This window comes from Varroa destructor, unplaced genomic scaffold, assembly GCF_002443255.2.
Source record: "Varroa destructor unplaced genomic scaffold, Vdes_3.0 BEIS01000001.1, whole genome shotgun sequence".
NCBI lineage: Eukaryota > Metazoa > Arthropoda > Arachnida > Mesostigmata > Varroidae > Varroa > Varroa destructor.
In genome coordinates, this window is record NW_019211454.1 from 3,363,394 (window position 1) to 3,376,492 (window position 13,099).

Here is a 13,099-nt window from a genome sequence, read left to right on the forward strand (position 1 = left end):
CACATTGGGCTATTTTCTTGCTTGACGTTAATTACTAATCATGTAAAAAGAAGTCAAATAGGAATTGAAAGTTTGTTAAAGTTAGTTTTCTTTTTTAGCCTACAACGGGAGACTGACGTGAGTTCCTACTGAAAATTCAAGCTTTAGAGGGTACCAGTTATATTTTCGGTAGAAAATCCTTTAAATGTCATAAGTCGCTCTACTATCACTCTATTTCGTACCAATTATACCTTAACCTTTCATTTAATCAATGTCAAAGTAGATCGAAAATGCTTATTCCTTAATCAAATTTTTATTGTACACAAGTTTTGTTTTCCACCTTTCTTATTTTACCTAGACCATCTTTCCCGTTTCACGACACTTTTGAAACTCCTACCTAACAATGAACACTACAGATTACATTTATTTATTGAATGTTTATTCCATTTAGCAGGTGAACGTTCGTGTTCAGAATCGTAATAATGAACCTCGTAATTCACACTTGCGAGTTTTAATCAGACAAAAAAAATAAGAGTGATGTCCCATTAATAAAGAGGGTGTCTCTTTTCGTTAATTTCCTTTTTAAAGGATTTTTTTCGATGACAGAAAAGACAGATGGCCGACAATGAGCGGTAGCATTAGTTGTTGGTTAGTTTACTGTGCTACAGGTCAAGTTTTGTTTGTGTTTCTCCAAATTCTATGTCATCATACGAGTTCCACCATCTTCTTTTTCTTCAGTGTTTGAGTGTGTGTGCGTGTGCATGTGTATTATGTGTGTATATGTTTACTTTCTGCCCAAAATCGCTGCGACTATCACAACTAAAATGTTACAGAACGAGTTTCTTCCTCAGGCAGTTCTATGCGTTTCGTTGTTTTGCGGTTCGCTAGTTCAATTCAGATGTTCCCGGTGTATGTATTAAATATCCCTAAATGGGATTATGTCGCTAAATTAAAATATGATTCTTTGTTTAATGTTTTCTGCACTGACGCAAACGTAACCGTATTTGTTGCGCTTCTCATCTGCAACAATGCAATTTTAACCGTGTTTCGTAATTCATGTTTATAGATTCAGAACCCCTAGCAGAATCCAAACTGTTCCTCTTAAAGATGACGTTTTTCTTTGTCCTCAAACTGTCATTCAGTTTTCGAGCTTTGCACGCGTAATGTAATGCATGCAAGAAGAGTTGCTGCAGATATTTAGAAACCCAGCTGTACAATGTTTTCCACCACTACATTTTCATTTTTACTTTGGAAATGAATGAGGCTAAAAGTATTTCGCCATCAGCCCAATTCGAACTGGCATCACTTTTGAGCTCGCCCTTCCAACAGCGCATCGGCTTGTTCCTGCAGTATATAGGAAATCGCATAAACGAATCTCCGATGCGGTAGAATGATGATAAAGGGTGCACTTGGATGGACACGTTTTTCTTAGTGTTGTTTTTGCCAGTGGCGGAGGCAGATGACATGCCTTGGGAGACGAACCGTCCAGTACTCTGAAGCCAATCCCCAGGCAGCCCTTGAGACTGAGGTTGCTTACAGGGTCACTAGAGAAAAGGTCGAATGTACCGCATTAAGATACATACAGTCAGCAGCCTTGCTGTGAGCAGACAAGACGCACATTAATCAGAAACGTTCTGAGTTCGAGATCTGTGATTTGAAGCCGTGTAAACATCTTCAGTCAACCCTCAAGGCTGAAGATTCTTAAAGGACGTGCGTCTATCGTCGAACAGCTTATACAGCTTGCCTGTTAATGTATGTATGTCTGATATAAATGGGTTATAAGCAAAAAGCACGGCAATCCACCTCGTCCTAGCTAATGATGAATGCTCTCAGCTGTCAAAAAGAACTGAGCCAACCCTTGAGGCTCAAGTACCCACATGCAAATGGAACCGACACAGGCGGGTGAACTCTAAACTCTCAGTCAACCTTTAAGACTGAAGGACCTGTTGGTCACAACCCTCAAGTGACCTTTAAGGCCCTACACTGCAACCCTCAAGCAGCGCGAGTCCAATCTCGCCCGATCACGAACTTCCATTGCCAAGTTCATTCAACATTTCACCAAAAAAAAGGAACGGTAAACAAAGGCGCTGGCCATTTAATGCATTTATAACCCTATAACCATACGGTATCACCAAAATGTATCGCGGTGTCCCCAGACATTTGCCTCGATAGAAACAAAAAATCACCATCCACCGTATCGTTACTTTATGCGGCAGTTCAAGTACTGCACTTTGCCTGTCACAAAATCAGTCTGTTACTATTTCAGAATAAGTTTTTGCATGACTTATCCATAGTATGTTTCTGTTATTGTATTCGTTGGTGCCGTTGTTGATTCTAATTGGTGGTCGCTAAACCTCTTCATCAGTGACCTATTTACAGAGGAACTTTGTTCTGTTGTTTGGACCCTTATCTATACTGTACTTGTTTGCATCATCTCGAATTTACTTTGCTTCTTCCTTCGTCTTTATGGTTTCTTTCGCTGCTTGTTTGGTTGCTTGTCGTTTGGTTATTATGACGTTTATTGTTTGTTTCCCGATAGGTGTCTCTTGCGCTCTCTTTGCTCGCAGAAAAATTCCCTTTTTATAATATGTGCTATTTTAGCCTTCTATTACTGTTTGTCACATCTTAAACGAGTCACTTCGCCCACATCCCAGTCATGAATAATTTCGCTCCTCGATTACAAGGTCATCACTATTATTTCCCATTTCTGCGTCCATCATGTTTGTTTATCACCATTATGGTAGTTGCGTTAGTCCCAATCCGCGTATACTTCTTGATAATGGTCGTCGTACGTATTCACAAGCTGAAGGCAAGGCACAGCTTCTTTGCTTTCGTAAAAAGGATTCGCCATAACCATAATACTGCACTATTCGTCTGTATTCGTTTTGCCACCCGGTTAAACAAAATTATTCTCTATCAAGGGAGTTCTCCAATGGAAAAATTACTTCTGCAGACGCTGAATTATGACGCCCTTTTGAGACGTCAAACCGTTTAAACTGATCGGTTCCCGCAAATATAATCGATGAACGTAACAGTAGGTGCCACAGACTTTCGAGGCAATGATGGATGAAACATTCTTCAACAATATTCTTCTTCGAAAACTGAAGTTTATGCGCCCTATCTCTTGCTTGTGTTCAGTTACGCTCAATTCTGTAGAACGAAGAAGCATAGTCAGTTTACATGCACAGATAGCAGACAACTTTTAGTGGAAGCGTTGCTGTTGACGTTCGAGATCTTCGACGCGAACGACGTTTCGCGGGAGTGCTGGGTTCTCTCCCGCCGGTAGACCTTCACCGAACCACTTGGCAAAGGGCGATGGGTTATGCGACTGTACGCTATTACTGTTACTCTGCGACTTCATCGGCTGTGGAACCTGCATATGCTGTGGAGGGACATAATGAGTGATCTCGCCGTAACGCTGCCCGTGCATCCCAGTCAGTGGGCGGGGACCATTTGAAGGACCCAGAATTAAGCGTCTATCTTGTTGGCCACCCTGACCAGCCGAGGCAAACAACTCTTCGAGCACAGTCGACGGCTGTGACTGATGCGTTGATTGTATTGGAGGCGGATTGCCTCCACGGATCATTTTAGGATTCCCGCCGTTGCCTTGATGAGTGCTGTTACTGTTGTTCTGCGCATGCTGGGTGGGGCCGTTGCTGGTATTTCCGCCGAGGTAGGGGCCACCGCCATGAGGAGGCCTGCATGGCGCTTGCCGCGCTTGTGATGGCTGTTGATGCTGCTGAGATGGTTGTTGCTGCTGCTGTTGTTGTTGCTGCTGCTGGTGCTGCTGAAGGAATTTAGAAAGAAATTCGGCACCGTTTTCGTGAGGTTGGGGGGTCGGCATCGCCGGAGGTGGTGGTCCCGGAGGAGTGTTACTCTTATTACTCTTGACGATTGGACGCGGCCCACAATGAGCACTGCCATTCGACTCACGCTGAATAACCAGGTCCTTCTCGCGAAGAAGTACCTGTGTAGGGACATTTTTCAGATCCTGCTTGAAGGCGGGTTTGACAAGAGCCGTGTCAATGCCACGTCCGTGACCAACATCTCCCCGATTTGCGCCTTCAGTTAACAGTCGTAAAATATCTTGGCCTGCATTCAGCCCATGGTTTTGCTGTTGCGGGGGGTGATGCAGGCGCATGTGAGGCGGACCCGGCGGGAAATGGTGTCCCATTGCTCCCATGGACATAGGATTATGGTGTCCTACTTCGCCTAAAGGCATAAGCCCGTTGAGGGGCCTGTCAATCGGTGGCGGATGATGGGGAATACCACCATGCATTGACATGGTTGGCCCGCCACGTGGTCCATGGTTAAGGTGACCTTGCTGCTGGTGCTGCTGTTGTTGCTGCTGCTGCTGGTGCTGGTGATGATGAACTGAAGGGTGCATCATGGGTCTTGACGCCTGCATTTTGAACTCGGCTTCCAACTGTTCGACAGTTTTGGCATGTTGTGGAGGCGGGGGTGGAGGCGATGGTGCCCCCTTAGCAGACGCGCCCAGTAGAAGCAAATCAAGTAGCTCCCTGCCGCTAGTTATAGCTGGCCCATTATCACAATTGGATTTATTATTGGGAATATGGTCGTCATTGCTATTTATATGTTCCATAGGGGGACCAGGTATTGGCGGCATACCATGAGGAGAATGCATGTGCGGTTGACCGGGATGAAGAGGTACGCCATGATGATTGTGATTATGATGATGGTGATGGTGATGATGCTGGCCAGGTGGACCAGCAAGAAGTGCTTCGAGAGGTCCAGGGGGCCCATGACTTGCACCCATACTCATTATGCCACCAACGTTGTTATTCTGGTGATGCTGCTGATTGCTCATCATATTCATATGAGGAGGTGCTTGGCTTATGTCTCCCCCGCCGCCTTGCAAATGAAGCGGCATCTGCATGAGTTCGCGCAGGAATGCTGGTGGCCCACCTGGCGATGGATCAACTCCTCCGGGAGGTGGCACCTCTTGTATAGTGGCAGCTCGAAGCATTTCCATGACTGGGCGAGACTGTTCAGATTGCTCATGCTGATTATGATCTGGAGAAGGATTACGAGGCGACTCTCCGCGTTCAGGAGACGGCATCGGAGCCTTCGAAAACACCTTGGACATAAAGCGAGACCCAAGCATAGCTGATGATGGTCGCTGTTCATCAGGCAGTTCGGCATGTGTCTGCTCGCCCGAATTCAAGAAGAAGTTCTCAAAGGAAATTGACGCACCCTGACGCTCCTGGCTGGCTTCGAATGCTTCTGAATGCAACGGTTTGTCATTATCATCATCTTGAGACGGGGACGGTGTCTCGCGTTTCGGCCCACTGTTGGAGCCAGTCGAAGCAAGCTCTCGAAGTAATTCCTTCTCGGACCATGACTTCTTATGCCGCTCCGGATCTGGTGAGGGTGTCATTTGACTCCTATTGTGGGCATTCATCTGCTTCTTTTCACGGCCACTTCCCTGTGGTTCACCACAGTCAGATGGATTGTTGTTCGAAGCACCATCTCTAGACGATCCGGTGCGAGCATCTTCAAAGCCGCCGAGCTCAATGGTGTCCGTTTGCGAAGTTGGGCCTTCGGTGAACCATTCGGGCTCGTCTTCGCGTGGCGCAAGGTCGTACCGGCGACTTCTCATGTCACTTCCTTTCGAGTCCTTACGGAAATCAAACGTTCCACGACGTCGGCCCTGATCACGGTCTCGGTCCCTGTCACGGTCGTTTGTTCCATAACCGTAATCCCGATCGCGATCACTCCGTGTATCTTTAAACCTGAATCATCAGTATAACAAGTACGAAAAAACGGAGCGAATAAATATATTAACTCCAGAAGGAGCGACAAGCGTAATTTACAAGACAAACCATGTTTCAGAAAAATTCACCTAAATAGATTAACTGAGTCGCCGTTGCTATGGTCTCTTTTTTTGGTTATTTTATAGTTTCAGGATTATTGATTCTATTTCACGTATTTCTCGTCTTCATAAGTCTTAGTGTCTTGTAATAATTTAGAGATGAGCAAGCTACGTAGTTCCAATTAACCTACACAGAAAGTTACACAGAATAATTCTGTACTCTAGAATTAACCATCGTAGTTCGACAAGGAGATTTAGCTATCAATTACGTACGCTCGGTCAAGTCGTCCACTTCCGATGCGCCGGCCGCTAGCTGCGGTTGTACCGCCATTCGAATCCTTGCTAATGCTATTTGTATTTGAGCTACCGTTGCTCTGGCTTGAACCCTGCGCGGAATCCTTTTCACCCGCCTGGAGACTGAGGAGCTTCGATGTGGTCTTTGGAACGCCTTCTGATTGCTAGACATCGGCAATTGATTATTGAAGTAGAATCGCCCATTGGAGCGAAACAAACAAATAATCAAAAGCACATGACTCGAAATGACCAATGGTAGAAAGATCATTCAAGATGACAACAAAGGGGATTGGGACATAACGTTAAAAAATGGGGTTATGCGATTTCCCTTAGCGAACACGTACTAAAGGTTTCTTAAATGAGGATTTTACCAAAATCAATCTTCAAATCAAGCACGTAGCTTGAGAATTCCGTCGTGCTGATGCAATATGCCTATTATTACTATTTAGAGATTGCAAGGTCGATATATTGAGGCACTGATACGAAAAGAGGTCTTTAGAGGGTAATGGTAAAAGGAAGTACAGAGGGAAAACCGAGAAAGTTTATTTTAGGCAGCCAATCTTCGCTAATCGATGATATAGGGACAAGAAGGCACCATTTTGAAGATTTTCACCACACATTGTTTTTCGAGTTTACCGTGTACCTGTAAAGTGGCGACCTGGCATCCGGCCACAAAGCTTCTCCGAGTCATACCGAGGTCAAGTTGAACTTCCCGATTAGCGCCATCTTTCTTTTCATCCTCTGCGCAAAAATAACAACAATTACCACTTATAGTCAAACAATGATTCCACAAACGTTCTTTTCTGTAAGTTAACATAGTTTTTCTGTTGTACAAGAGCTAAGGACTACGCGACAATAATACAATACTTATGCATTTCAGCTGAAAATCCTATTAGCGACCGTGAATCGTTCTGTTAGACGGATTCCCTCGAATAGTTTTGCCCATACATAGAAGCGTACTTCTAAGACGTACAAAAAAAATACGGACTATCATTTCTCCACATTTCGCGTAGGAGGTTTTCCTGACGGAGTTTCGACATACAGTCGGGTGTTTTTCTTGACAATTTGCTCTTCTGTAACTTCTTCAGAAATTCGTACGAATAGCGTAGCCGATCTCGTAATTCTCCACTCGACTCAGTACCGCACTCCCTGCCGCCCGTAGTTGAAGATACAACGGAGGAAGACTTCTTCGAAGTAACCAATGAGCCAATTGTACCATTACCTGAAGGGGTTCAATAATAAGTTTAAGGATGACGACAGCCAAACATAGCATGTTTTGTGAAAGAGAAAGACAGACAGCAACTTAAACGAATAAAAAGCTGGGCATTACCTGAGTCTAGCGTTGTTTCTGCCCGACCAAATTCTCAATGTAACACGGCTTTGTATAAAATGACTCGAAAACAAACTAAATTTGTCTCTGCCAGCTACAGTTTGACAGTTTCTTGCAATGAAGCTAGTCACAATACTGCTGCGACTTTTAACAGTTAAATGTTATTATGAATTAACGCCAGCATAATATTGAATATTAATTGTATCACAGCTACAGCGCATACTGCAATAACTTCTTGACTTTTGAAACCATTTCATTTATTAATAGAAAATGGATAAATTGATAAAGGAATCAGCTTTAATGCATGTGAAATATATCTAACGCCATTACTCCTTCATGAGCAAGAATGCGTAATTCTTAAGTTACTTGACTCCTTTACATCCTACAACATCAAGCTTTGAGGATCTAAACGTAGCCTAAATATAAAAGTTTTTAATTTTCTTTTTCTTATAGTTCAGTTCCAACATCATCTGTTTGTCACATTATTTTGTAGCCTTAACAATTCGAAGACCGGCCCCTTAGAATGCGCGCTAATTAGGCCCTGCCTTTCCGTCAATGCCTTTTGATTCACATGTGCCATGCGCGTTTGTCACTACACAACCTAATGCCTCAGTCAGCAAATGCATAATGTTATCCTAGAGGGCTTCCCAAGACAAGGCAAACGAGCTGCTATTTTTCAGCTCTAGCGCTTACCAGCTCGAACTGTTCCACTCTGTCTGGAAGCACCTCTGCTTTTACAATTGCTTCCTCGGCCTCACTGAGCCTGTCTGCTTCATTTGCAATCGCTGACTACTCTACTACGGAAGCTGCTATCTGTTTTGCAGCCGACGACCCGTTTCGAGTGGGCACACCATTCACTGCAGACTTCGGGTGTATTTGAAATCTTCAATGAAGCAGCGCTTAACAGAACTCCTAGTGTGGATAGTTTAGCGAGATAGGATAGACACGTCTCAAGCTCTGCTGCGCAGTACGCCGACATCCCGGGATAAAAGCTGATACCAGTTTTTGCAGGTCAGCGCATGAATATAAACTCCTGCTGATATCGTCACCATTGGAATACCATCCGTGAACAGCGTCAAAAAGCAAACTTACTCTATTTGATGCCCATTCTAAGTAAAGCTATCCCAGATACAACAAACGTATAAAAATATCCGCGGTTTAACAAAATAATTTTGCTCAAATAGTATGATGTATAGTAGTACTCGATAATGCGTCACCGCGAGCACGGGCTCCGGAATTCGAGATATTAAAGTGGACGGCCCTCGATTGACGTGTGCATCGAAATACAGTGCACGAAAAAAGTTTTAAAAATATTTCGAACTGCTTTGCACCATTTGTCAAAGTGGAAGTCCCGTATTTACCAAGTAGCATTTCCCTATGAAGTCTTCATATAGAAAATAAGTTGCACTGCTCTATGTAACTGATGCCTGGCGTAGAATGTGTATGCAATAATTCTGACTCTTCTTTAATTACGAATAGTTATCATTGAAATTAACAGGAAATAATGTTATGGATAAATGTGTTTTGGGGTATTTAAAATGCTTACGTTGATCGGCAGCGCTATTATCCTCGCTAGCAACCGAGTTGGCACGAGTGGACCTCGCACTGCTTGATCCTGAACGACGGCCATCTAATGGACAACGAAATCGACAACAAGCAATAACAAATACATCAGACAATCATATAATATTAGTGACAAGACGCTAAAGTCATTCTATGTTTATTCAAGATTCTTACCTAATCTAAATAATGAATAAACAGAACCTGATTAAAGAAAGAAATTTTCAACAGAAGAATCAAGCAGAAAACAATGCTGCTCTGCTAAATAAGATTTCATTTTATAATATATTTCAGAAATCGTTTTCCTTAGACTTAAAATAATCGAAGAAATCGTCTACATTGAATTGCATTACAGCTGTTTTTTCAACTTGCATGTAAAGCCGAGCCCTGTCATTTTGATTCTTACGTTTTCCAACATCTCAACGGATTTGGCAGTACGCACAAACTATTCTTGCAACGAGAACACAATTAAGAATCTCAAACATCAATAATTTATACAACATCTATACAGAAGCATACACTTTAAAATAGAGCTGATGACCGTCTTAGTGTAGATGACGTAACAGGCTGGCTGTAACCCCGAATGCTTAAACTAAAATGAAGCACATTACACCCCATAGATGTTTCGCTCCAATGCCATTGCGTTGCACACGACTGGTAGAACTGAGATAATCCACATAAAACTATCATCGCTCGGATAGAACTAGGCTCTTCGTCTAATTCATATGAAATTATTGTTCACCAGTCACATAGAAGAGCTGCCAACAAACTACGAACGTCGGTTCTTAATGACGGAACGCACAAGCCATAATGCTAACGGCTAGTAACAAATAACGTTATATGTTCACCAAAAAATGGATCATTCTGTCTGAAAGCGCATCGCACCCTCTAAAGCAATGATGCTCATCGACTTAGTCTGCCGGTTTTACAAAGCAAACAAGGAAATTATTTCCACCTGAGTTGTCACTATGCTGAAATAACGGATGACTGGTTCAAAATTGTAATACGTGACAACATACAGATGTTAGGTGGGCATGTGACCTGGGCTACTCACATAGTGAATACAGTTTGTTAGATCAAACGCTTTATCATAAACAAATTAACCATAACTGTTTTATTCCAGTTGCATCGAACGGCAAATAAGTCTCAGACAAACTGGGTACAAAGTCATTTCACAGATATTCTTTTGTTCAAATTACTGTTTAAAAACTTCTCAAACAAATAACTAGCTTTCTTCTGGCAAAGAAGGAAAACTTCACGTTATTCTTCTTCTTGCGGCCGCTTTCTGTACCTGAGGAGTTCCAACTTTACACAAAAAGCTTTGCCACCCTATAATAATTCTATTGTACGGTTATTACAGTAGCACAACACAAAGTAAAAATGTTGTAGGAAAACATCAAGATTCAATAAGTACTTTCTGAGATGCTTTCCTATAAAATATTATTGCTTTGTCCGTCATCCCGGCTATAACTGTTTATTTTAAGTAATGTTTCAATTTCTTTTCAACGGTGGCGCATTGACGCGTTCATACCCACTAATTAAGCAACACAAAGACGACGGGCTAAAAAATGGCACATGTAAGTCTTTCGTACAATGTTATAACTTACCTCTACCTTGCGTCTCACACTTGTCCGACATGGCCTGTCTCGCCACAGAGCCTAGTGTTTTGTCAACTTCTTCAAAACAGGATAGAGAACTAATTCAAGACAATGTTGATTTGCTTGGCGGACAGAACGACAACGTCGGCGGTGACAATTATGATGATGACGATGATAAGTTGCTTCTCGTCGATTTCACCAGTCAGCAGCACACAAAACGCAACAACACTTGAATGAGACGCCGAACTTCAAATATCTGTATCGTTCAAGTGATGTACAATAGGTGCACTATCGATATTGCTGATGACGTTTGTTGTTGTGTTGTGGAGAGCACAACGCTGCTCCTGCTGCTTAGGGTTGACTGACGGTTAGGACTCGCTCCGCAGCACGCGACGGACAACAATCAGGCAGGCACACAAAGACCCGTGCGCTGATCTAGCAACGGGTCCGTCGGTAGATGCTAGTGATGGTGCAGAAGCTAATTCAGCTGGCAGCACTGACAGTAAGACGAGGCGGGCTAACTGAAGGGGATTACGGGGATTGAAAACCACTCCTGGTCGCACTGGGGCTCAGCTAAACAAATTATTCACATGCATCAAGTATTCTCGGAAGCAGCGGAAAGAACTGCGGCTGGAACCTCCGATTAACACGTCCACTGACAAAAATAGGTCAATCCAGGATTTATAACTTCTGCTAACTAATAGAGTCGAACAACGCTTGTTCTCGTCGAGATCGATTCACTCTTAGAGACTCGTTCGGCACTATACAGGTAAGTTGTAAGCGTATAAGAATCAAAAGCCTAGCGTTTATACGGTGGGATCCCGTTTACGGACACTACGACTATAAAAAAGACGGGGTAATATGGTGAAATTGCCGTGAGCTCATGTTCGCACTGATCCTGCTGACAAAATGTTGTGGCGTTTTTCCGGCATATGAGATTCGCCGTGTACCACTCTAATATGACTCCTTTCGTAAACTGGTAAAAGGCCGTGTATACCAGTTTCCACCCAGCGTTTGAGCCAATCCGAGCAGAATCGAAAATGACAGCAAAGGCAGTGCTTCCGTCGTTGGCATTGACGTTAGGAAGAGTCGGAGAGCTCAGAGGTCGGCTTGCCCCCCCTCCCTGCTTGGTATTCTCCACTTTCGAGGTAGTCCTGATACTAGCGAGTACTTAGCTGGTGTTGTTGCTGATTACTAATGGTGGTGGTGAGTTCGGGGTCGGACTCTCGAAGTTCCTAGAGCCAGGAAAGCATTCCTATCCTATTAGTAATACTGGAAGTAGGTAATGGAGCAGAGGACGTACCAGTGGCTAGTAAGCCTGAGGCAAGCTGACGACCGACGGTGAGCAAAAATAACCCGCAAAGACCGACCACCAGCGTATTTTTATTCGTTCACTACCGGACTATTTAATCATAAACCGTCGAATTGGAGATCCACCGCTGGACGATGCTGAACACCTCAAAAGTGGCTACTATACTAAGAACACTTCCAACAACTTAGTGTGAATGAAGCCAAAGGAAATTAATGGAAGAACTGGGAACTTTATCGACACGAATTTACCGTACGAAAAAGGTAGACAATAAATAATAGATTACAACACAACCATGGCTACTCGATTCCCGCAGTACTATTACTACCACTAAAAGAAGGGTAGAGTTCTCAGTTTTGCTTCCGCGTTTTTACAACAATATCATCACGCTGTCGTTTGGCGTTACAATTCTGGTCTTTCGAGTTTTATGCTTTTTCTCGACCTTTTTTCCGTCGAAATGTTTAAGTTGTTGTTATTCTTCGTATGATCAGTCCAAAAGGCGCAAACAGCACGATGAACAAATTGCTCACACAGATCGCACTAGAGTGCGTCTACTGATATTTACGATAGAAAAGGGCAAAAAAAGTACAGCGTCTACACACAGCCCTCGCCGAGTTCAAGTTGGCTAAGAAATGATGACCACGATACAACCTGGCGGCCGATGCAGCTGCGATTCTCAAGCGGCCATCAATTGGAAGAATTCGCGGGCGATTTGAATTTGAATCAAGACGCGAACTTGCCTTATTTCCCTGGATAACTATGCGAATAACTTACGCAAATATTCCAGGCATAGCCACACATTTTATATGCAAGGGTAGTCAAAAGTTTTCAGCCCTTAACGGAAAGATAGCGTTTTAATAGCAGTACGCATACACAGATTTAAGCCAAGATTAACACTGTTTATGAGCACTTTTGAGGCATCGCTTGAAGTCGTGAAACTTCAGAAATCTAAACTGGAAGGAGATTATGCCAGCTTGATGAACATGTGGGATAACCAAAAACGTGTAACAACTTATCACAAACTGAAAAGAAGTAGTTGTGTAGACTAATATAGTACATGGACATTCTTTGTTATTTATTATTTTGTTAATTTTATATGGTTCCTTTAATAAACCTAATTTGGGAAAGTAACCGTTCAACCCTCTGCATATGTCAGCTTTAATATTATGTGAAGAACACTAGTTTTAATCCCAATT

At 43.1% G+C, this 13,099-nt stretch overlaps 1 protein-coding gene across 3 annotated transcripts; it reads right to left on the reverse strand.

Annotated features, from left to right (window-relative positions):
* Positions 1-396: 396 nt before the first annotated feature.
* Positions 397-12,543, reverse strand: LOC111252132 (uncharacterized). 3 transcript variants are annotated; one of them, XM_086976312.1, is made up of 7 exons: positions 12,346-12,543; positions 10,604-11,115; positions 8,983-9,066; positions 7,095-7,328; positions 6,750-6,847; positions 6,086-6,270; positions 397-5,732 (listed from the first exon to the last, which is right to left on the reverse strand). In XM_086976312.1, the coding sequence occupies exons 2-7, from the start codon at positions 10,632-10,634 to the stop codon at positions 3,182-3,184; spliced, it is 3,183 nt and encodes a 1,060-aa protein (XP_086832438.1). In that variant the 5' UTR covers positions 10,635-11,115; positions 12,346-12,543; the 3' UTR covers positions 397-3,181. The 3 variants fall into 3 exon arrangements, with proteins under 3 accessions (XP_086832438.1, XP_022665351.1, XP_022665360.1); XM_022809616.2 differs by having other exon boundaries at positions 10,604-12,543; XM_022809625.2 differs by lacking the exons at positions 8,983-9,066; positions 10,604-11,115; positions 12,346-12,543 and having other exon boundaries at positions 7,080-7,220.
* Positions 12,544-13,099: the final 556 nt, after the last annotated feature.